This window comes from Anas platyrhynchos, chromosome 1, assembly GCF_047663525.1.
Source record: "Anas platyrhynchos isolate ZD024472 breed Pekin duck chromosome 1, IASCAAS_PekinDuck_T2T, whole genome shotgun sequence".
NCBI lineage: Eukaryota > Metazoa > Chordata > Aves > Anseriformes > Anatidae > Anas > Anas platyrhynchos.
Genome location: NC_092587.1, coordinates 14,591,954 through 14,616,705, shown reverse-complemented (window position 1 = coordinate 14,616,705; position 24,752 = coordinate 14,591,954). Strand labels below are relative to the sequence as shown.

Sequence of the window (24,752 nt, the reverse complement as noted above, 5' to 3'; positions counted from 1 at the left end):
ACCATAGAAAACTCAGTCACACTCCATGGACAATGCAGTTGCTGCTACTGCAAAAATGCAGAGGCTCTGGTTTAAATCAGTCCTTACCACATTAGGCGACAAACAAACACAGAATTAGAAGTGGTCTCAGCTCCAGAGGACTTACAATTTATTGTTTTACTCCAGAGCAGTAAAAAGTGATTAAATTACAAATGTTATTCTACAGAAATGACAGTAAAATCTTCACACTGTACCATAACAGCACAAATTCTCCATCGGCCAAACAATGCTGAAGAAACTATTTAGAAGTACTTCTGAATCCTGAAATAAATTTACTGGAAATGGTTCCCTCTTCTTCCTGTAAAAGCCAGACGCATTAATTAACATGAGCTCTATTTGCCCAATCTGAGCCTCAGGGCACTCTAATGAAGTGGAGGAAATTTGGTTTGGGAGGCAAAGAAAATACTCTGTGCTTACTTGGTTTAAAAGAAAAAGAAACTGAGCTGTTGGGATGTTTGGGAACCTTGACGTGTTGGCAAAGCACAAGTGATCCAGTCTAATATTCATGATAGCTACCCTCCTTCCTCCCACAGTCCACAGATAACATTTAACTAGCTGTGGAGGGTGATTTCAGCTGCACATTGTGCCTCAGACACAGTCAGTGTAGCTCAGAGGTTATTAATACAAAGTTCATTGGCTCAGGTGCAGCGCTGCACAAACAAGGTTAAACAGCGCTGAGTGTGCCGGTTCAGATCTGGAAGTGGCTGCGCCGTTTTTATGTGATCTGGGAAGTGATGAGTAAGCTTTACTGACCAAGCTCGCTCCATTCACTGTGTATCTGAACCACACGACAAAACCAGGAAGACTCAGACGTGCAGCACAGGAACTTTTACTCATGGAAAGACATCAGATCCAGCAAGCCCCAGCTCAGGAAGGTCTGTCTTGATCCAAGCTGGTTCTAGGCAGATGTACTCAAATATCCATGCACAACACTTAACTCGTGAGGAATCTTGAGCAGTGGCAAAACACAGAGCAGAGACACCTGAGTGGCTCTTTGTGGAGGGAGCCTCAGGACTCAGCCAAAGCTGCCAGACTGTGGTGCATCCACAGTGACTATGCAGAAGCAGTCAAGTAGCTCGGCATCTTCAGAAACTTCAGGGGATCCTGTGGCATTCGTACATCTGTGTGGCAGCATTTTCAAGTTATCTCACCTTCACATTACTCTGGGCAGTAAAGTGATTGAACTTTTACTCCCTAGTGAAAACCTCAGTACGGGTTATGCATTGCATGTCGAGAAATAAATATTAATGTGCTGAATAAAGGCATAATCATAACCTGAAATGAGGTTAGCCTTATGAACCTGAAACTCACCTCTTCCAAAAACCAAGGCAAGAGGTCTGGCAGCATATCTGGAAGGCTAAGAATCCAATCCCCAGCTGAAATACATACATCTGCTTCTAAAGATAAGACCTAATGGTGAGATGGAGCTCTCAGGAGGGTATATAGAAAACCTGACCCATTGTGATCCACTTTGTGAAACCACAAAGCCTGATAACCATTTGAAGGCTGGTTGTCCTGAGATGTGAATCTTGCTGCCCCAGGTCCTGCAGTCGTATAAACACCTCTTGGTAGGCTGCAGTTCAGAAAAAAAGATGCTACACCATGGACTCAACAGGAACTTCAGTAGACAGACCACCAAGCAGTATTTTAACAGAATATTTGTTCGTGTATACACACACACACATATACATACAGAGAGAGACAAAAGATCTAAACATCAAATTACATATAATCTAGTGTGGCTGCCCACCAAAAGGCTGTGCCATCTCCCGTAAACAGAGCCTTGCACTGGATTTGACCTTGTCCTATAGCACATTCCTCTTATTTTCAGACGTTACGTTCAGTTATTTATACAGCCTGCATAACACAGAATTTTTAAAGAGTACTTTGAGTTATGATTTAATGAGGCTTCTACACAAGCCTTTGATAAACTACAAGGGAGAAACACCAGTGCTTGCTTCATTCACTGACTATGATTTAAAGTGATGTGTCAGGATTTTCTTTTATTCACTTCTGTGCAAAATAATCCTCTCCATGACTCCCTGTGATCGTGATTCTATTTAATAAGACTATTGATGGATACTGTTTTTAGCAATAAGAATAAAATTCTCAAGCCTAATGAAATCTACTTGGATGGTGCTAAAATCTTAGCCAGTTGTGTGCTGATTAACTCTGGAGCCCCTTCCATGGTGAAAGAGTAGTACCACGAGAACACAGAGGAAGCATTGGGGTGCTGCGGAGTGGTGTAGGGTGGGAAGGGTTAGGAAGGATAAAAGGAGACTGAGCAGACTTAGTCTTGAAAAAAAAAAAAGTCTCCAGGTTCCACTCTTTTCGTTATAGCTCCCAAATAAACAGTGGTATGCACTGAGGTGGAGAGACGCAGATGTCTGATACCATCCAGCAATTCCAACCTGTCAGGCATGGAGGCATTTGGTGCCAACCATTATAAGCTTAAACTCCACAAGTACTAGCTGCACCAACCTGTACAAAACCTAAAGCACAAAGCAGGGCAGCTAGAGCTCTGCTCTTTCACCTACATATTTGAACAGAAATGATGAGTAGTATTTAAAGATAGTCTGTGTACTCTGCTCTGATGAGGCTACACCTCAAGCACTGTGTTCAGCTTTGGGCCCCTCAGCACCAGAAGGACATGGAGGCCCTGGAGCGTGTCCAGAGCAGGGCTACGAAGCTGGTGAAGGGCCTGGAGCACAAGTCCTGTGAGGAGCGGCTGAGGGCACTGGGGGTGTTTGGGCTGGAGCAGAGGAGGCTCAGGGCAGACCTTATTGCTCTCTGCAGCTACCTGAAGGGAAGGTGTGGGGAGCTGGGGGTCGGCCTCTTCTCACAGGGAACTGGTGACAGGACCAGAGGGAATGGCCTCGAGTTGTGCCAGGGGAGGTTCAGGCTGGCAATGAGGAGCCATTTCTGCTCAGAAAGAGCAGTCAGGCACTGGGACGGGTTGCCCAGGGAGGTGGTGGAGTCACCGTCCCTGGGGGTGTTCAAGGAGAGGTTGGACGTGGTGCTTGGGGACAGGGGTTAGTGGTGGCATTGGTGGCAGGGGGTGGTTGGACCAGATGGTCTTGGAGGGCTTTTCAAATCTGAATGATTCTCTGATTCTGTGAGAATACTGACATTTAATTTGTTGATATACCATGGAATTACCACCAACATAAACACAGCTCAAAGGATTGGTCTGAGCTCAGAATTACCAAACTAACCTGAAATTCTTCAGGTGCGAAATTCACACTGTGTATAACCATGGTGTGTGCAGAAATTTCAGTCACGTGGCTCTTCTGTGCAGCTGCGACACGACTCTCACAGCTAGAGGAAATAAATACCCAGTTTTGCAATAGTGACCAAAGTGATATGATCTAATCTCCATCCTACTCTGGCTGTCCTTACACACCTTCCAATACATCAGGCTGAGAACACATTTTCAGGAGAGCTTCCCCCCAACTGCAGCAGCGGGCTACATTACAGGCTTCATATACATAAAATGCTGACTGGACACTTCTACTATGAAGAATATCACTTCTTATCAGAAATCCTCGGGGAGAAAAACACGTCCATGGATTAATATGGCTTTATTAAACCCACCATTAGGGCTCTGTTTATTAGAAATACCTAAAATGAGTACCTCTAACAGTGTGTCATATGTCAAAGGAAAATGTTAGAAGATAATTAATGAAGATCGCCGGCTCTGTCGGTAGGCTAAACGGTGTCAGAACCGATTTAGCTGAACCTGCATTTAAACTGAAGGACATTTCCTTGTGGGGTGCCATCTGAAACGAGAAGTTACACCCCACGTAAACTACAAATCCTTGTTTCGATGAGCTGGGTGATCAGCCCGAAGATGGGTTCAGGGATAACGTGGCAAATACAGCACGGACATCAGGCTTTGGGGTCCCGAGGACCACCTCTCCCACTGCCGCAGCAGCATTTAATTTTTTCCCAGATGTCAAATGCGTCCCCTTAACCAGCAAGGCGTGATTTAACGCGGCTCCGTTCAGCACAGTGCCATTTCCCATTAATGCCCTGACTTTACAATATTTCAGCGCAGATACGGCTTCGGCTGCGCTCACGGGAGCTAAGTGAACCCATTCCTCGGGCTCTGGCACGCCGTAAGGCGCAGGGAGCCAGCAGGAGGAGCGGGGAGATGCTGACAATTAAAAACCTCGTCTGAGCACATCATTAATCGTGGTACCGAGGGCTGGGGGATCCGCCACCAGCGCTCTGCAGCCTGGAAACGTCAGGGTTTTAGGAAAAAAGGAGCCGTGTGGCGTGGGTCTGACTTTTGGCAATTTAGGGGAGCGATGCGATTAATTCACTGCTAATTAGGGTGGCTGTTTTCCGAACGGGGAGGAGGGTTTCCCCGTCGCTGCCGGGAAATGTGGCCGTGCGGGATGCTCAGGGGCAGTGGGGGCAGCTCGCCTTCCACCTCCAGCCCCCCCCTGCCGGGAGAGCCCTGCAGGAATTGGGGCAGGAGCAAAGCGAGACCCCCCCGCTCCCCCCCCCCCAGCACCCCGCAGCGCGCCCCCGCCTCCAGCCCATGGAGCGCGCGCACAGGGCCGCTCGCTGACGTCACCAGCCCCTCCCCCAGGCATCGCGCGGCGCCCCCGCGTCACCGCCGCCCCGCCCTCCTTTCCCCCTGGCCCAATAGCGAGCCGCCCTCCCCCCGCCGCGCGGCGGGGACCAATCAGCGCGCGGGGAGCGCCGCGCCCAGGCCCCGCCCACACAGCGCCCGCGGGGCCCGCCCCCCTCCCGCGGCGGCGCAGCCCCAGTCCGCGCCGTGCCCGTGCCCGCGCCTCGCCCCGTGCTCGCTCCCGCGCCGCTGCCGGGGCCCCGGCGCCATGGAGTGCGCGGCGGCGGGGGCCGAGTTCAACATCCTGCTGGCCACCGACTCCTACAAGGTGCGTGGGGAGCCGGGGGGGGGAGCACCGAGCGGGGGGGGAACCGTTGGAACCGTTGGGAACGTTGGGATCGTTTCTCCCCCCCCCCCCCCCACCCGGTGGCCGTTAGCGGGGCCGGGAGCCCCTCAGGCTGTGGGGGGGGCGGGTTCGGCGCCGGGGCCGGTGCCCCGAGCACGTGTGGGCCGCGGCGGGGGGAAACGAAAGCGCGGCGGCTGCGGGAGGTTTCGTATCCGGCGGGGAGCCGGGCGTGCCCTGCGGCACCGGCACCCGGCCCGCCCCGCAGCCCCTTCCCCGCTCCCCGATTCCGTCGTTTTTCAGCCCAAAACGCCGTCAGCGCGGCAGGAGGTGAGTGCGGCCCGGCCCCGGGCTGCCCGGAGCTGACCCCTCAGCCCCTGAGCACCGGGCCTGCGGGATGCCGAGCGCGGTGCTACACACGCTGCCTCATCACCTAGAAAAAACTAACTTTATTTTCCCTTCAGGAGCTGGCTTGCAATTCAGAGAGGTGTTCGGGGCGCTAAGCACAGCCACAGTACCACTGCTTACTCTATTACAGTCCCTAAAAGGTTTATCCGCTCACGGGGGGCACATTTATACAATTCAGGCCCCCTGTTCGCAGGAAGGTGAGCTGGAGCCTGCAGGATGCTGATAAGATCTCAGAGCATCTCCTCGAGGGCTCGTGGAGCTGCTTTCATTCAGGGCTTAACCTGGCACCGCTGCTCTTTAAGGTCCACGCTCAGTGTTCATTGTTAACCTTGGTTCAAATGTGGAAGATCCGCTTCTCTTCCATGGTCGGGACAAATAGCACCCAGTACTGTGGGCACGGGTTTAAACAGCATCTATTTTAATTCTAACGTGCCACTGCTTCCCTTAAATTCACTGCATCTGGTCAGGGATTAGTGCTAGTGAGGAGAACTGGGATGACAGACGGCATTTGCTTCAGTCTCGTTTGCTGATTTGGTAACAGCCCCCAAGTTGTAGAAATCCTAAAGGAGTCAAGTAAAGGGCTGAGTTTTTTTCTAGTTCAAATTTAATTTGGATGAAGTTGTCTGTGGCGATTAGGAGCGTTTTCTATTGTATCAGAAGCAGTTGGAGTTGCCTGCTTTGCTTTGTTAGGGCCATTCAAATTGTTTATCTTCCCATGTACTTTGTTCCAAGTCTTAAAAGCTCCAATATCGTTGAACAATGCTTTTACAAGTAGCTTCTTTTATCTTGTTAGGTAACAGGAGCGAGCATCACTTACCTTCTCCCTGGATGATACTGTCATTTCCTAATCAATGAAGCACACTTAGTGGAAGCACTTTCAGCAACAATCGTGCTAAAATAGCTGGTAGTCTACAACACCAGACTTCTTACAGGAGTTACCAAGTGCTCTGATTAGCAATTAGAACAAAATTGAGAGTTGATGTTGTGTTTTTCTTCTTTTTTTCAATATTTCTGCTCTATCCGCAGTCGCAGCATCTGTTTGTGTGCAGCACACAACAATCACACCGTGAGGCAGAACACGTAGCTGTGCTGAGAAGTTTGCTTGGTGATCCCGACACAGATCCATACGAGCTAACGGTGGTGGCGAAAGCCACGTGAAAATAAACAGCTCAGGGACAAAATGTGCAGTGTCCCGACCAGCACGGCCCTAGCTCAGGCAGCTGTCCATGAGTAACAAGTTGGGGTGTCCCCGGCTCATATCTGTCACAACTCATTAGTTTGAGGCAGGACAGTGCTGGCTCCGCTGTCCCACTTCTGTGTTGCTACAATGGAAAATTTGGGATGGCGAGAAAATTGGTGACTGGTTTAAGTGCCTATCAAAATCCAGGAACAAGTACCGTAAAGCAAAGTAATTTGGTAGGCAAAGATTTTTCCACTGACAGCTGATCCGGCCTCCTCCCTCCCAAACCGCTTTCCTGTCTGGGTATGTGTCACAGGAGGTTTCATCTCAAGTCACAGACGATTATCAAACACCCAGTTTCAGTATCGTACTTAATTCTCATGAGCTCCGTTTTCCTGGATAGGAGTTTATTCCCAGCAGGTGAATTTCAGACTTCCTACACCCTGAACCCAGTACTCAGATTCCTCTGTGAATCAGGGCTTATGGATCTGTGCAAGTGCTCCATGATTTCGAGATAAGGTTTCAGATTGCCTAGCTTATCTCTAGCCCCAATAACAATATAAATGTTTTAAATCTGATGATTTTTTCCCTCCCTTAGTACTTTGTTGCATATTCTTAAGCTTCTACAAGTCCCCCAAGAGTATAACTCCCCGTGTGCTGGGTATTCAATGCCATCCCCTCCAGGTCTGGGTGTGGGCATCTGGTATGGTGTGTATGTGTCTTGCTAAACAACTAAAAATGTAGGTAAAAACACATTTTTTAATTCTTCGGACCACAAGACTTTGAAGAAGTTGACCCATGCAGAGTTATTTGGGGAAGTGTTTTGTGCTGATGCCCGATGCAGTGATGATACTTCTAGCTGTGAAGCTTTCTGCTGGTGACCCAGTGTAGCTGACAAAGGCCAGCACGTGAGGTCAGGATCCTCGTTGCTAGTTTGAGAGCTGCAGGAGGGGCCATCAGCAACTTCACTCCTTGAAGTTGACAGTGCCTCATGCAAGCAAACTGCATGCTGTCTTGTTCTGTCTGTACCAGGAAGTTCCTCACTCTGGTTTTTCTTTTTTTTTTTTTCTCCTCCTTATCAGGGGTTAATGTGCCCTAATGTTGCCCTTCCTCCCAGCAGGGCTGTATCATTCCTCCCTGTGGTGCCTTTCTCATGCCCCTCTCTGGCAGGTTTGCTCCCTCATGGTGCTTCCCAGCAAAAGGTCCCACGTCCTTCAGCTCCTCATCTATTCGGTGCTGCTGACACGCTGCCTCTCTCCTTTCTCTTTGATTCCCAGCGCTCTGTTCATCCCACGTTTGTTTGTTTGTGCACAGGCAACAAATCTTCCAGGGAATCCCTATCAGAGACCGTCATGGGGACAGCTTGGCAGAGCTGTGAGCCCGGCCTGGAGAGTGTGAAGAGCGAGGGGAAGGGCTGGCGGAGGGAGGCACGAGCCTCGTTTGCTAAAGCAGTGATAGCTTCTGTTGTTCTTACCAGTGGGCTGCCTGGCTGCTGCTTGGGATGGTGTGTAATTAAGCTGATAGCTCTAACAAGCTGCGATGCAATTACTCCATAGGAGGAGTGACTTGCCATCGGGACTGTAAATGAGATCTGTTTCTCTTTCGGGATGCTCCGAGGCAGCTTAAATATTTTTGCTTAACTCCATACATCTTCCATGTTGAATCTTAATTATTTGTCGTTGCGAGTGACTTCTTACGCTCGGTGTGGATGCAGAAGAGCACTTGTGAAGCATTTCACACCGGTGTGTTTATTCTCAGGCTCCGGCAGGCAGCACATGCTTTATTTAGAAGGCTGTAGGTATGCGAGGAAGAGTCATGAGTAGCCTTCAGCTTATTGGGTTTGATTAGTACTCAATGGTGGCATATTATTCTTCTTTGGGGCACATATATGTGGATATATATTTATTTTAATTGATAGGAGTTGGACTCAATGATCCTTGTGGGTCCCTTCCAACTCGGGATAAGCTATGATTCTAATTAAAATCTTCTGGTAGGGGTGCAAATGTGTTTTGTTGCCTCCTGTAATTTTGCCAGTGGAAGATAACAGAACCTTCTGGGCTGGCATTCGTTGTAGGAAGCAGCCTTTGCTCTGTCAGGGGCTGTTATCTTCCAAATTTTGACAGCCACGTGGTGGTGTCCCAGCCCCCAGGTCGTCATCGCTCTGAGGGAACACTGCAACAGGACAGGATTCGGACAGTTTTTAAATGAATGGGAAGTACACCTTCACTGAGTCATCGCAGCTTTCGTTTTCAAAAAGTTAAATGTGTCTCCTTTACATTTAAGGATCAGGAAACTTACAGCAGTATGAGAAATACTACAGAGGACTACTTAAACATGTGTGAACAGCAAACATAAGGTGTTTTGTCATCTTTGTTATGATAATCTTGGATGCAAAACACTGGAATTTGGGGAGGTAAAGAAATCTGTTGTAAAGTGTTACCTTGTTTTAAACATTTTTTTTGAGCATTTTAGAATACGTTTGGTTACAGTGCTTACACCTGACCTTGTTTTGTAGATTAATGTATGCGTGGTCATTTTGAGCATCTCTTGCTGTTATGAGCAGCTTCCACAGAAGTTTGGTTGCATGCATGTGCTTCCCTTACTTTTCAGAGTACTGACTGATCTGTTAACTATTTCTTGTTCACCTCTCATCCTCTTATTTTTTAACCTGTAAGTAAGAGATGATGGATGAAGTAGAATACAGAGACATTCAGAGTGATAGAATATCAACTTTCAGTCTCGGTCATAAGCTGAATTAGTTTCTCCTTCTCATCTATAAGAGCCCCAATATTCTTACTTAAACACTTCCCTAATCTGTGTTTGCTATGCTTGTGCCACTTAAAGTCATCTGGGGTCTCTCTGAGGCTATTTTCTTATGGTAATTCGAAGTTCATATATATGATCAAAATAAGAAGATTGTACTTGACTATTATTTATTTCTTATGCTTGCTTGCAAGCATCTTGCACTTAACAAAAAGGGCATTTGACAATGGTAGGTTAACTTCTTAAAGGTTGATTCTTCTGTGGTTGCCTTTTGTGTTCAGATAAGTTTATTGTTTAACCACACCAACTTTGGGTTTGGTTTTCATTTCTACTTTTATTTGTGGTACTTGTTCCTTATGTGACTGCTTTGGAAGCAGCAAAAGCATCCTTGTTGCATCTGATTGCTAGTCACAGGTTTTTTCTTCCCGAAGAGGGTCAGCAATAACTGCTGTTAGTTATGCCTCATCCCAGTGAGGTATATTTGATAAAGCATTTCCTTTGTTCCCTATTACTGGTTCACTTCCTCCGTTGTCAGCTGTGTTTTCCACAGAGGTTATGGGCAAGCTTTGCTTTGAATCCTTCCATGGGTTGAACCCAATGAAGGGTTAGGTGAAGTGCTCTTTCAATCACTGCCTCCCTCTCCCTACACAAGGTTTTCACCTGGTAATACCAGCACTCCGGCTCTTACAGGTGCTTCCTAGAAGTCTCTCCAGCAGAAATGCCTGAAGCCGCCCTGTAGTAAAGTCACCTCATTCAGCGGGTTGTATGTGGGGGTGAGGATCCCCCAAACACATCTCTTCCAGCACTAGTTAGTTCAACGAGCCGTTCTGACACCTCATCCTACAACTTTGGCTCTTCTTTTTGTCACTTACAACAATTCTTACCTATACTGACATGGATATAGCCCATTTTGGTGTATGAACGAGGCTAGCAGTGGTGAGCAAGCCATAATTTGTGCCCTAATAACTTTTTGCAGATCCTGAAGTGACCCAGTTGCATTGCCCATCTACTAACTTCCTTCATTCCACATTCCTTCAGGCTTATTTTCTCCCTGATTCTCCCTAGTTTCCCCCTGATGCTGTGTTTCTGCCTTGGTTTCAGTAGCTGGGCTGTTCTGTATCTATTTTGCAATAGTTTTCAACTATCCCAGAAAATTCAAGTACCTTCGTAGTTGAACTGGCGTTATCTTATCACTCGTGGAGTTACAGTACAGGCCAGACCCTGCTGGTAGATCTCTGCGTTTTGTTTTCTTTGCTGCAGACGGGGCTCAGAGGCATCTTTCTGATGGTTTGTGGTATCAGCGTGTTGAACATCAGGAATAAACCACTGCTGGAGAATTTGGCCACACCTGACTCCTGTACTTACGTCAGACCTGGTTCCCCTCCTGTTCTCAAATGCTTGATGTGTATAGACTTAAACAACCTTTTTAAAGTAGTTTTACTGCGAACTCCTGTACATCAAAGCTTATAAACGCAGGCTGTTACTCCAAAGGGTTTATCATCTAGCCTAAAAAAAGATTTAATACAGCCCTTTGCCTCAGTTCTCCCTGTTTTGTTATGAGTACCTGTTAATTCATTTCTCTTAAAATGTGACTTTAATATTGGGTGTTTTCTTGGGGTGTTTCCTTGGATGCCTGACCCAAATCTGATTTGTGCTTTATGTTCTTCTCAGATGGCTGACTAGATTTAGCTACACAGATGAAGTCCTCACAGAGGTGTTCCTTGCCCAGCATGCACCTTTTCTTGGATTAAATTTAATAAGGAGCAATCACAACTGGAGGATAGGTGCAGTCCTAGTACATAACCTTGTTGTAGATGGCTGGTTGTCAGACTTGGAGTGGACAAAACCTAAACCACAGTCTTGAACTAAGTACCAAAAGGCATTAGAAGATATTTTGGAGTTCTGTTTTTTTTTGGTGGTGGTGATGGTGATGGTTTTTTTTTGTAAGGGGTCTCTTAATCCCCTACTGGGACTTTGGTTTGGTTTCTGTTTGTTTCTGTAGAACAGGGGTTTTCTGTTGAGTTTCTAGTCACTTCTGCTTATCGAGAGCCTGTCTGTACAGGTCCAGCTTCTGTCATCCCCTACCCGAAAGCATGGGTTTACCAATGCTGTCTCAATCTGTAAATCACATAAAACACATTTCAAATGCCACCCGTTGTCAGGAATTGTTTTTTCTACTCTTAAGTAGAATACAGAGAGAATCAAAACATCTGACGACAAGGGCAGCTCTGGCAATTTTCAAAGTGTACTTTTCCTTGTGCAAGCGCCTTGTAGTTCTGTTTGTGTGGTTGGTTGTAGAGTTTGTTTTGATTTGTTTTCCACTGGCGCTCTGTCTCTTCTGTGAGCGTTCCCACTCCCTAGGGCTTGATCCTTCCTCATATTTCATTTATTTTCTACCCCAGACATTTGACTACGTATCCAAGTGCCTGCCCATCACTCTGGTGCATGGCTATTAATTTCCTACCTCCCAGACATCCAGAAATCCCTGCTAATGGTGAGAGCTGTGGTGATGCTTATTAGACAGATGTGCCTCCTAGGCACCTTCTATGCCCTGCCTGGTAGCTTGCAGGCACAGCTGGGGCCAGACGAGTGCCCTCTGGCTGATGGCTGCGTGCTGGAGGCTCAGGGTGACACCGTGACTTAGCACAGCAGGGACCTGGAGGGTTGGGAATGGATCCAGAGAGCTGCAGCTCCTGCTGAACCCGTCGAGAACAGGGGAAATGGCTCTTGTGGATGACTTCTCACACACCTGGAGTAAGCAGTGGTGGGAAGATTTGGGCCTTTCATGCTGTGCTTGTGCCTTTAAGTACCGAGAAGTCTGTGAGATCCTTGCGGACGCCCAGTGGGGATTTTGATTTTTGTAGCTAAAACCAATAGCTCTGTAGAGCATCAAAGACAAGCATAAGATATTTTAAGATTGCAAAGGTGAAGTTTGCTTAGATGTGAAATATCCTAATTGCCAAGGATGTGTATTTTTCACTGTCCAAATAGATTCTAGTATGTGAAGAATAGAATTAAATGTTACACATGTAACTGTTGGAAAATAAATCATCTTTCAGGTACTTGATGAAATTTAATTGATAAACTGACACTTCTTTCACAAGCAATTTTTATCTAGGTTGTCATCCTTAGAGAACTTTTCTGGAAGCTAGTGGATATACACTTTCAGATTAAGATCTAATCCAAAGTCAGAAAAAAAAATCTAAACCTGTGATTTACTGTTTGAGGAACTTGAGTGCATCTTTTTTAGGTTGAAACTGCCAGCAAGGTGGTTTGATGGAGCTGTTTCCCCAGGCATGCTCCTTAAAGGATTAATAGGGCTGTTGGCTTTCCAGCTGGGTTTCAACATTCAGCTTCCAGTCTACAGCCAGAGCACCGTGTTTTGGGATCATGCTTCAAAGCACAGCTAGGATGGGAAGTCCATGAGGAAAACCGCATTGAAATGTGCCAGGGGAAGGTGGCACCAACTCACTGTGTGCGCTGCACATCTGAAGTGAATCTGGGGCCTGTATCCCATTGACAGAGAGAAATGTTTAGCTGGAGGAGATGCCTTGGAACAGCAAAAGCCAGAGTTGTCTTTTTTTTAAGCTGGTACCTCAGGGTCATGCAAGTTTTCATGATAATGTAGGTGCTAACTTCAGCAACCTGCCTTTGTAACTTGGATAATTAAACTTTGTTAAAGAGACTTGATTTGGCAGTCCCATGTGGATGTAGGTTTGGTTTGTTTGTGGGTTTTTTTTACCTTGCTTGAGCCATTGTGGATAAAACAACAACATTGCATCTTTTTGTTCCAGATCATATTCAAGAAATCAAGGTATTGGTTTGGGGAATTGTTCGGGGGACGCTGGCTGTGTGCATTTGGAGCTGGCGCGCTCTGTCGAGTGCTTCTGAAATCATGAAGCTGTAGCATGCAAATAGGATGAAGAATGAAAATCAAGTTAACCGGAGTTCCCAAGTGATATAATCAAACGAGAAGCCCCAGCTTAAAGTCCTGTCCCTTACGTGCTCACAAAAAAGAACAAATTTTTTCACGTTAGGGGATTGTGTGGGTGCCCATACTCTGGTTAGTCAGCAAGACGTGACAAACAGTGTATTGTTAGACTGCTCCGTGGTAGGTTTTTTGGATTGTTGTGTGGTTTTGTGTGGTTGTGGTTTTGTGCATGTGGTAATGGGGTGAGCAGAACTGCCTGGGCTGGCACTGGGATTCACTTTGTTGGGAGTTCTGCCTAGAACTGGGAGCGGGCATGTTGCAAATAGTGGGGTGAGTCTTTTCCTAATAGAAACCAAATCTGTTGGGCAGTTTTTGGCTTTGGTTTTGACGTGATTAGCAGTAGGCATTCTCCCTTTGGAGATTCAAAACTGTTTTTTAAATCCTTTAATAGACAATTTTATCAATACAGGTAAGGGAAACTTTCACATGTTTTACTTTGAAAGTGTCAGAGGTGCATTTTAAAAAGACAGGACAATGCTAAACTGTCCTTTTTCTAATTCAGTGTGGTGTTGGAAAGGACACTCTTTAGGATGGTTTGGAGTAAGGAATAGCAGCAAGTGTAACTCGTAGTTGAGATAATAAATGTGGACATTTCAGAAAAATCCAGACATGTATTTCATGCCTTTTTCAAGTTTTGTTCTTGTGTGTGATGTTGCTTTACTCAGCTGTAGGAACAGTTTTCTCTTATGGAGTGCATAGACTTGTTCACAGACTTTTCTTAATAATTTTAGAAAAAATGTTGATACCTCACCTCTGGGTATGCCTTAAGCTGCTTTATGTGTCCTGTAATTTCAACATTCAGATTTACAATATCAACGTTACATCACTTTGTGTGTGTGTGTGTAATATGGAATTAGAGGTTTTGCATGGGATTTGCTTTTTACATACTAGTAGATAACAATTTTGCAGATTTAAGTTGCTAATGTTAAAAGTGTAGCTGTTTCAAACAACACATTACCCTAAGTAAATTTATGGGTAGGTTTATTAATTACTAGTAGTTAATAAAAGCTGGTGTGGCTGAATCCAGCTTACCTGGATATGTTCGTGTGACCAATTTCCATGTGGTACACGCTTTCAGACTGCAACTTTTCATGCTTCCTCTATGCCAAATGTGAACTTTGTCAGAAATTGGAAAAAAGTACAAAAGGGGAGGTACAAACCCCAAGCAGATCTCGTAACAGCATTACCAGCAGTAACAGGTTTGTAAGCTGGCTTTAACATAATCTCAGCTTGAGAAATGCACTCTGCCCGTGGATAATGGGACGCTTGGGTAGGTGCCATTGTCGGTGCCTTCTTGAGTCTCGATGGCTTTCACCTGAATTGCGTGATTATAGCCTTCAGCACTTAACTACAAGCAGAGACCTCCATGTTGGTAGTGGAAGACAGCTCTTGGGCTTGGCCAAAGCCTGGTGGAGTGAAAACTGCCTGGGTAGGTAGGTCAGTGCCCAGTGCTGATCCTAAAATCCCAGCCTGTGTCCTTCCTGGTTGAGTGCTGGCCATGAAGGCTACTGGGGAAAAAGGCCTGTTACGGAAGCAAAAAATAAGATAAAGGAGACAGACCTCTGAACTGAAAACTGAAGAAGTGGGAAATCCCCCAAAGACTTGCTGACTGTAGAGTGTAAACAGGGAATAGTCCAGAAGAGTTGGAGTTACTGTAAGCTTTAACATACAAAGAGCTCTGCTGCAAACCCTAATATTGCCCAATGACTTTTGATTTCTCTTTTTGCAGTGTTGTTTCAAGTACTTACTGAAGTTTTTCTTAACGTAGGTTACACACTACAAGCAATATCCACCTAACACAAGCAAAGTATATTCCTACTTCGAATGTCGTGAAAAGAAGACGGAAAATTCCAAATTAAGGAAAGTGAAATACGAAGAAACCGTTTTTTATGGCTTGCAATACATTCTGAATAAATACTTAAAAGGTAACTGACTCAAAAGTGAAACTTTACCTGAAAATAAATACCTTAATTTTTCTGAAGTCTTTCTGGAGTTGTAGAATTTTAAACAATTCCAGACTATTTTGGTGCAGTACAGGTATTGGCAGGCATAAGATTTTATTTATGTGATTTTGAAAATGAGATGACCGCCCTTGTTAAAAAAGTACTGACTTCTAAATTCAGGCACCATTCTACTGTTTCTTTGTGACAATGAGTTACTAAAAACAAAGAGGTGTTTGTATCCATACTTCAGGGGGTTAAATTGAAATGAATTGAAGTGGAACAAGACTTCATAGAACCACACGGAGGTACACTTCATATTTTGAACATGAATTTTAGTCTATTTGCTGATTTATTTAGTGTGTAAGGCAGTAATGTTAATTTCCCTTAGATTTTTGTTGCCACTCAGATTGCTGAACAAGGCAGCTACATGTGAACATGTTTTCAATATTGACAATTTTAAGAGTAACATCTGAAAAATCCATGGTGGCATTTAAGACTTCGCTTGCTTTTTTGCATTATGTGTGAATGTCATCTGTTCTGACCCAAATGCAAATTGCCTTCTGCCAGGCTTGGGAAGGACAACTTTAGCCATATAGCTTACTTGTCTTTTATCTTGAACCAGAATTCGTAAATCTCTCTGCAAGTTCTGCCAGATATTGGAATTAGACTAAAATCAAAGCGCTTGATAATCTTTTCTGTAGCAATCTGAGGATTGTTCTCTAACATTGCAAATAAAAGATTGGTCACAAAGCAGCAGCAATGATTCAAGTAATGCGGTTAGTCTGTCTGTTTGTGTCACAGAAGTGCTTAATCTGATTTTTTAAGGCCTCTATAGGGATTCTTTCTGGAGCAGCATAGCTTGAGACCTGAGCTAGTCAGGTTGTGTCTTCTGTGTGCTGAGTTGCACAATCGTCACGCTCCTCCAGGAAAGCCACAGATAAACAAAACCCTTGACAGGTTATTAACCATCATAAAATAGAAAGCTGAAACTTTTCTTGAGTCACCTGCTGACCCCAGTTCCCTTAGCATCCTAATCTATGTAATAACTTAAATTTGGTTTGAGCATAGCTGATTTACTGCACTTGACATGTTTCCTGTGTTGTTATTTTTTTGAGGCAAAGTAACTTTTCTGTGTCTGAACCTATTTGTTAGTATTTCCTAATCTTTCATTTGTTTCTGGAACCACAGGTAAAGTGGTAACCAAAGAGAAAATCAAGGAAGCCAAAGAAGTGTATAGGGAGCACTTTCAAGACGACGTCTTCAATGAAAAGGGATGGAACTATATTCTGGAGGTAAAAATTTATGAAAATAATGCAAGGTCATCCTGAAGGATTTATGTATAAACTGTAAAATAAATTTCACAGTCTCTTCTTTAAATCAAGATATTTTAACCGTAATACCAAGGTGTGGGTAAATTTAGCTTTTTCATACAGTGTACAGGGAGTAGAAGCAGTCAGAGAATAATCATATAATTGCAAGTCCATGGAGGAAAAACAATTTTCATCCTTTTGGATGCCAAATACAGCTTTGCAGGTAATAAGGATTTATGGCTGCTGTCAGCCAGTTAGAATAAGTGGGGGCTTATTGGCAAGTCTCCATTTATAATATAGTGCTTAGTGGTTGGTTGCATCATTTATATTGCTTTCTGTAACTAATCATAACCATTTTTATTCCAATGCAGGAAGCATTACAACTTCTTGTATGTGTAAATAGTTCCAGAAAATGTGTTTTGTTCAATTGTTTCCTACATTTTCCAGAGATACTTAAGTTGAACTTCATTATGAAATACAAGGCTTGAGGATTTGACACAGAAATCTTCCCAAGTATTTCCTCAATTTTCCTCTTTCCCTTTTGTTTAAAATGTAGCAGTCTTCAAGTAATTGCAAATATCTCTTCTGTGTAAAGCCAGCAGATTCAGAGTAGTAACACTCATCAGAGTTCTAATTTCTGCTGGTGAATTAAATACCAGGTTTCATTGTGGATTCTTATGAATGGCATTTGATGCTTGACAACACAATTTTTAGCCTTTTGCATTTATTTTCATGTGGATACCCTGACTGAATGTATTTTTTGGTGGCATCTGCGAATATATCTGGATGTCATCTTGCAATAAGGGTGAGCCATAAGGAGTGCAAAACAGAAAAGTGAATTTAAGTGTTGAAAATGGCAGCGAGGTAAATAACATTGTTCTCTAAGAGGGACTTAGATGTTTGTAGAGCACTTGTATCTGTTTGAAACAACTACAGTTGTGAATTAAAGACATATTTTTAAGTTATGTTATAGATTGTGGGCTACACTAATCTCTATTTAATCTTGACCCCTCTTGGGCTAAACTGAATCAATACCTTGTTAATGCTGCATGTCTGTCCACACTGAGTTTTGATATGGTTTAACTAAACCTGTTTCAATGGCTTATTCAAAATAGCCTTCCCAAGCGCCCTCTGTGTACTTTATTCCTTGTGTTCTTTATTCCTTGGTCAGATTTTCTTGCTAAAACAATACATATATAAAAAACAAATACAATTTCCATGTTGTTCTTAGATGCTAATGGCACACAAAGTGGAATGGTTTGTTCCCTTTGGGTGCTTGTCTGCCCTTACGAGCACCCAGAGATGTTCCTCTACCCATCTCTACTACTGCCTGCTCTCTCTGACTGTTAACTAGTATGTTGTGTTAGGTAAAGTGGAGGGAGCAATGGCTGTATGAGTGACATGCCAAAATGAATTTGAAATGTATGTACATGAACTTGTACAGAGTAAATGAAGAAGTAAATACCTATAGGATGGAGGGGATGGAAAGGAGGAATGGGATTCCTGTGGAATGAGGGGATGGGGTAGAGGCTGGAAGCAAACAGGAGCTGGTGAGGAGCATTAGAGATGTAAGCCCTGAACATATGGAGTTGATCTGGGCTAAAAAGGATATAAATTACGATTTTTGTGTGAAATGCTTACCAGACACACTCTGCGTACATTCAGGAGATACCTCATTACAGAAGGAAGCTGACTCTACCTGAAAATTGTGAAAGATGCTATAGCATTATGATGAATTACAGTATTTTGATGAATGGTGCTATAGTGTTATGACACGACCCTGTTGCTTTTTCTGTGGACAAAATGAACACCTTTAGCAACTTTTAAATCTGTTTTGTTTTTCCACTAAGTTTACTTCTGATTAAATCAGTAATACATAATTTTGAGCCTTTTTGAAGGCCTCTTTATACTTTATTAAACCAAAGCTGTTATCTCCAAATCTGACAACTAAACCCTGCGTGGTATGTAAACGCAACTTGCTTCAGCATCTTACACTTCAGAAGAAACCTTTTAACTATAGTATAGAAAAGATCTTTGTTGAGTTTGGGGCACTGGTAACAATTTTCGTTACTTTTAAAGAAGTAATATCACGCGAAGATTTCTGTCAAAAAGTACTGACGTGCAAAATGTTTTAAGTATTGTCAGTTTAGCTTGCAAAGTTATAATTACTGTTTTAGAACTACTGTTTGCAACTTACTCTTTTGCAGAAGGCATACTCCACAAAATATTCTTTCAGGGATGAAAGACTGAATTTGACAGAAGAATGACACTTCAGGATTGGATTTCATGTGTAGTGAATAGTTGAGATGACAAAATATTCTTTTTGATAGATGCTAAATAGATCCTACTCTAATAAATTAACAAAGCACGCATCTAGACCAAGCAAAACTAGCGATTTTTGTTTAAGGTCTACATAATAGCTAAACAGTTGGGATTTTTTGCTTTCTTCATGTGAAAACCGAATAGCAGATATTTCTTGTTCTGTGAATAGAGCATATTTATTTTTATTGACTATTTAAGCTTTTATGCACCAAGGAACGAAAGTGATAACCAGAATTTGGATTGATAAAGATACTCTATATAATTTATTTTTTAGGTTATGGAGTTTTTTTTATGCGTTTTTCTTACTCATTTGGATTGGTCAATATATAAACAAACTGAATTATTTTTAAGGTATAAAGAAAAAACTAAAAAGCTTTATCAATAAACTCACAGACTGACTTTTATCCACTGCAGTTAAGTATGAGAAGTAGGTTTCAACGTTCCTGTTACCTAACAATATTGCTGTTTCTCACACAGAAATATGATGGTCATCTTCCTATTGAAATAAAAGCGGTTCCTGAGGGCTCTGTCATTCCCAGAGGAAATGTTCTCTTCACAGTAGAAAACACAGATCCAGAATGCTACTGGCTCACAAATTGGATTGAGGTCAGTTTTGGAAGGCTAGTATATTTTTCTAAACAAATATTAACGCACTTAATTTAAGGGTTGAATCCCTTAATGGCTTAAAGAGATTGTCTAGCAGCTTTCATCTTTTGCTTTAAGTAAGCCTGGATTCTTTCTTCAGTGCTTACCTTTTCCCACTACCTGGCAAGTGACTGTAATAGTTTTTACAGGAAATTCACAGCAGTACTTTTATTAATGAGGAAAAGAGGAGGAAGGGAGATAAATGTCTGTAGCTTGGGAGCAATAAGTCCCAAGATGGCCAGTACTTACCCTACCTTATAAAGGTATTATAAAGGCAAATTACTTTAACCTAAAGCAAAATGTTGGAGCCATCAGTACTTTCTGAATGGGTGATGAAAATAAATAGCCCTTTTTGCAACTGATTAAATACCAAGTGGGGATTTTGGAATCCTAAGCAAACTTGCACCTAATAATGTGTTGGGTTTTGTTTTAGACTATTCTTGTTCAGTCATGGTATCCAATCACAGTAGCTACAAATTCTAGAGAGCAGAAAAAGATTTTGGCCAAGTATTTGCTGGAGACTTCTGGCAGCTTAGAAGGACTGGAATATAAACTGCATGACTTCGGCTACAGAGGAGTTTCTTCACAAGAGGTAATGCTACTTTTCTAGTAATTGGAGAAGCCTGATCCTTCTTAACTATAAGGGATAGCAGCATGTATTTGTTAACAGTTACATCTATGTGCAGCAGTGAAATTGTGAATACACAAGAGCACTGCATTTGGGCTTATGTGGAGTGGGTAAATCTGGGTGGGTGGGTGTGTCTGAGCTGTGTCTGAGTACTAAGCTGGGAGAGCTTTCTTCGACGTAGAAACTGTCTTTCCTGTGTAAATGCATTAAGAGTGTATTGGTGAAACAGGAACTGAGTCAAAGTTTTGCTTCAATCTAGTGCTAGCCAGTAACTGGTTTTAGGCTTCTATATTTGGCCTGGCAACTGAGAGCTGCATCTTTTTCAGACTGCAGGAATAGGAGCGTCAGCTCATTTGGTGAACTTCAAAGGAACAGACACTGTAGCTGGAATTGCATTAATTAAAAAATACTATGGAACAAAAGATCCGGTTCCAGGGTATTCTGTTCCAGCTGCTGAACACAGGTAAGATTTTTGGCTATCAAAACTTTTTTTTTTTTTAAATAGAAAAGTTACATGTTGTTAAACTTACTCATCTTTGTATTCAGAATTTTTTCACTTAAAAGGATGAGGCAGGCTTAAACTGTTTCATTTATACCACACAGTATTAGCCATGACTGACTCAGCTATAATGGCTAAAGTTCGATACTGATGTCTTCTGCATGTTCTAGGGGCATAGCAATGGTATGTTTTTTTTTTTTAACTCAAAATGTTTTTTTTTTAAATGTTTTTAACTATAAACTTCTTAACACAGTCTAAGTAAAGTAGGAGTTGAACTCAATGATCATTGTGGCTCCCTTCCAATCAGGATATTCAGTGATTCTGTGATTCTACATGTAGGTGATTTTTAGAATGGACTTGGGGGCTTACAGGCAAAAGTAGTTATTGAGGATTCATGTTATGAACTTTAAATTTGTTCTAAACATAAAATAGTAGCATGAAAAATTGTGTAAGATGCACCTTTAGGCTTTCACAGATCATGTTCTCCCTCTGAAAGAGGCTGTTCTAAAGCTTCCTATCAGCGTAACTAATTCAGCCAATTGATCCTTAATCTTGCACTGAGTTGTTCACAAGCTTGAGAGTAAGGAACTGGTCTCAAACAGGTAATTGAGATGAAGGAAGAGCTCTTGGTGTTGAGATAGGAATCGTGTACAAGGTCAGGAGTGAGTGCAAATCTTTGGATTTCACTTGTGTGTGTCTCTGCATACTGAAATGAGCACAATATAAAGGAAGGGCCAGTTGTGTTTTTCTCCTAGCAAGTGCAAATGCAGTTCTTTTGAATAGGGTTATTTTCAGTCAGAATTGTAAGATAGATAACACAAGTTCAAGTGATTAGTTCTAACATGATTATCTTTGAAGGTACATCACTTCATATAATTTTCTGGACCATTGCAATAGTGCTGTTCTAAAACTGCTGCTTGATCAGTAGATATAACAAAATTTGTCTGACTCATCTCTGATTATCTTAATACTACAGTTAAATCAAAAAATGATTAATAAAGCGACTATAAAATCCTTTGTAATGAAAGGAAACATGTGGAAGCATCTTTTGTACAGCAAGTTGAAGTGGTAGTATGAGAGCAGACAGCTTTAGTGTGTTAGTTTGTATTGCCAAATACAGACTGCAATAACTCTTTTCAAGCTAGAACAACAGAAGAGTCTTGTGCAAGAGACCCAAATTGTTCCAGAATTGTTCTGCTGTTCCACAACTTCCAGGGTGAAGTTGTGTTGTGTGTGTAGTGTTCACTTCTGGTACACCACCAGGGTGGTTCCTGTGAGTGCCCCAACCTCCTGGAAAAGAATTTTTTGAATCTTCATTACCATGAAGATTGGGCTCATGTACAAAGTCAATGCTAGTATTTTATGGTACAAATTCAATGCACACTAGCTCTTACTGCACACCTACACTTGGTATGCGTGCATTTAGTGTTCACACACAAGTTATTGATGAAAGTTATGTCTGCTGCTCTACAACAGCCACGTACAGGCAGCTGCTGCAGATCAGCTGGCATTCAGTAACCTAGTACCTCTAAGAACAAGTCTGTTTGATATGCTTGCCTGTACCCTTGTACCAAGGGTAATGCTCTGAGGTTCCTGTAGAAGAACCTTTGTATCAGTGAGCTTAATGGCTTTAAATCATTATACAAAAAAGGCAAATAAATTTTCTGTTTAAGTTTTTTTCTTATTTATGCTGCTAGTTCTCAACTTCCCTTTTTATGGTCTGAGGTTGCCAGAGCAGATGGTCTGTTCTTGAATTTGTAGTTCCCTAATCGTCTGAATGTCAAATTTAAGAGAAACTCTAACAAAAGGTTTTTTTTGATATTTTTTTTTTTTTAAAAAGTAACGTGAAAGAAGTTTCATGTGCCCAGTGTTTGAGTTGCAAAGATGAATCCAGGTTGCTGTTAATGCATTTACTATCAGTGTAGCACAGAGCTGATAAACACATAGTTTGTGCTCTCCTGTAATCACATTGCCTATCGTTATCCTGAATTATTTCTTGTAGAAAGTACAGGATGTGAGGATGTGTGATTTAATGCAAATGCTCCTCTAATACGTATTTTTCAATTGACTTCACAGTACTATAACGGCTTGGGGGAAAGATCACGAAAAAGATGCTTTTGAACACATAGTAACACAGTTTTCTTCAGTGCCTGTATCTGTGGTTAGCGACAGCTACGACATTTACAATGCTTGTGAAAAAATATGGGGTGATGACTTAAGGCATATAATTGAAGCCCGAAGTCCAGAGGCGCCACTTATTATTAGACCAGATTCTGGGAATCCTCTTGACACTGTTTTAAAGGTAATGTTTTCTTGAAGTCATTTGTATACGTGATTGGGAAGGACAATTTTTTGTTTTGTAATGACAGGCCAGTAAACATAGGAAAAAAATATTCTAACTTAGTATGTTTATTATGCTTTGGATTTTTTTTATCTATGAAAAATCTAAATGTTTACCTTATTTAAATGTAGATATGGCAACTGTTTTGCAATCTGAATGTTTTTATTGTTTTCTTCAAAACCATTCTTGCATACCGTTCCTTGAAGCCTTTACAAGAGTTACCAGTTTTGATGGACTAATGATGCTGGAATGATTCTATAAAGAAGTATTTCGTCACTTAGTACCAAATAAAAGGGAGAAAAAACTTGAGTATTGATAAATGCTAGGCAAGTAAGACATTTTACCTCCAAGATTAGGTATCTTGGAGTCCTGTATTAATGTAATTTTGCTATTTTATGCTACAAATACATATTTAGTGCTCTTCTCCCTTTTGTAACACTTCCGTTTAAGTCAGTGACATGACCTTTAAGTTGAAAAGTATTTCTTGCCTTCTAGCTGTAGAGAGAGAATGATGATTGTTGCGATTTTACAACAAAAGTTGTTGTTACCTTCTGAATTTGAGGAGCTCTCAATACTGTTTTAATAAGAAAGTAGGGGAGATTTTAGGTATGTTGGTAGTCTATCAGATCCATATAGCTTTGAACACTTTTTTTTTTCCCTTTGGGGCAAATGACATAACAAATAGGAACTTTGAATAATCTTTCTCAGAGCTGATAAGAAAAATCCCATCTGGAGAGTTTAATTTTAATTATTGATGGCTAACAGAATCTTAGAAAACTGAAAGCCTCATTCACTATCTTAATGGAGGTCAAAGGAAGAGCAGAATATTCAGCTGACTCATGAATAGCAATAAATGACACAACTGAAGAGAGAAAGGAGGGCAGCATGGATCTGATAGCTTTTGGGTACAAATGCATAAAGGCTACATATTCTGTGACTGCTTTAATCTAACACCTTTTGCTACAATGGCTGGCATGCTTTTTGTTTGTATATCTACAGGGATATATTTAGAGCAGGATACATGGGCATACTCATGAATTTGTGCTTGGGTTTTGTTTTTTTTTTTTTTATTTGTTTGGTTTGTTATGGTTTGTTTTTAGCATGAATCAAATGTGGAAATTGGTTTCTTTACTGGAATGGCAGATTTTTATTTTTATTTTGAGCTATTTCCCTTCTCCTTCCCATAGGTCTTGGAGATCTTAGGGAAGAAGTTTCCCATTACAGAGAACTCTAAAGGCTACAAACTGCTGCCACCCTATCTCAGAGTTATTCAAGGGGATGGTGTGGATATCAACACGTTGCAAGAGGTAGGAGATCCTGTTCGTGTATAAGGGTGACGCTGGTTATATTGCTGTTTCATCTGGAATCTGTTATGACTAGTCAGGTGTTGCAGCTTCTGTACTGACCCCACCCTGCCCTTCATCCTAGACACTGGCAATGATACCCTAACGCATAAAATGCATTCATTAAAAGCCCACAGGGAGTTATTAAGATGCATAAAAAACTAAGAGGCATATCCTAATCTTACTGTCGTAACCGTTCTACTCCCACTGTCTATCCCTTTGTTTGCTTTTATCCTGCTTGTCAAGCCTAATTCAAATCAAAACCTGGCAGTATTTGGTCCTTTCATTGATACCTAAAGCACACTGCATGACTGCTGTGCTGTAGCAATAGTAGTAATTAACTGGTTTAGCTCATCAGTTATGTATGTTCTGAAGAGTGCTTGCACTCAGATTTTGAAGGTGTGTTTTGTGAAGGTGA

The 24,752-nt window shown here is 42.4% G+C and overlaps 1 protein-coding gene across 2 annotated transcripts in view; it reads left to right on the top strand.

Moving 5' to 3' along the window:
* The first annotated feature begins 4,778 nt into the window (after window positions 1–4,778).
* Window positions 4,779–24,752, top strand: part of NAMPT (nicotinamide phosphoribosyltransferase) — a 30,206-nt gene continuing 10,232 nt past the window's right edge. The window contains exons 1-8 of one of the 2 annotated variants that reach the window (XM_027459200.3): window positions 4,779–4,946; window positions 15,072–15,228; window positions 16,435–16,538; window positions 19,356–19,484; window positions 19,957–20,115; window positions 20,478–20,614; window positions 22,727–22,952; window positions 24,179–24,298. In XM_027459200.3, coding sequence (XP_027315001.1) covers window positions 4,887–4,946; window positions 15,072–15,228; window positions 16,435–16,538; window positions 19,356–19,484; window positions 19,957–20,115; window positions 20,478–20,614; window positions 22,727–22,952; window positions 24,179–24,298 — 1,092 coding nt within the window. In that variant the 5' untranslated portion in view covers window positions 4,779–4,886. The remainder of the gene's footprint in view (window positions 4,947–15,071; window positions 15,229–16,434; window positions 16,539–19,355; window positions 19,485–19,956; window positions 20,116–20,477; window positions 20,615–22,726; window positions 22,953–24,178; window positions 24,299–24,752) is intronic. The other variant, XM_027459202.3, reaches the window with a different exon arrangement.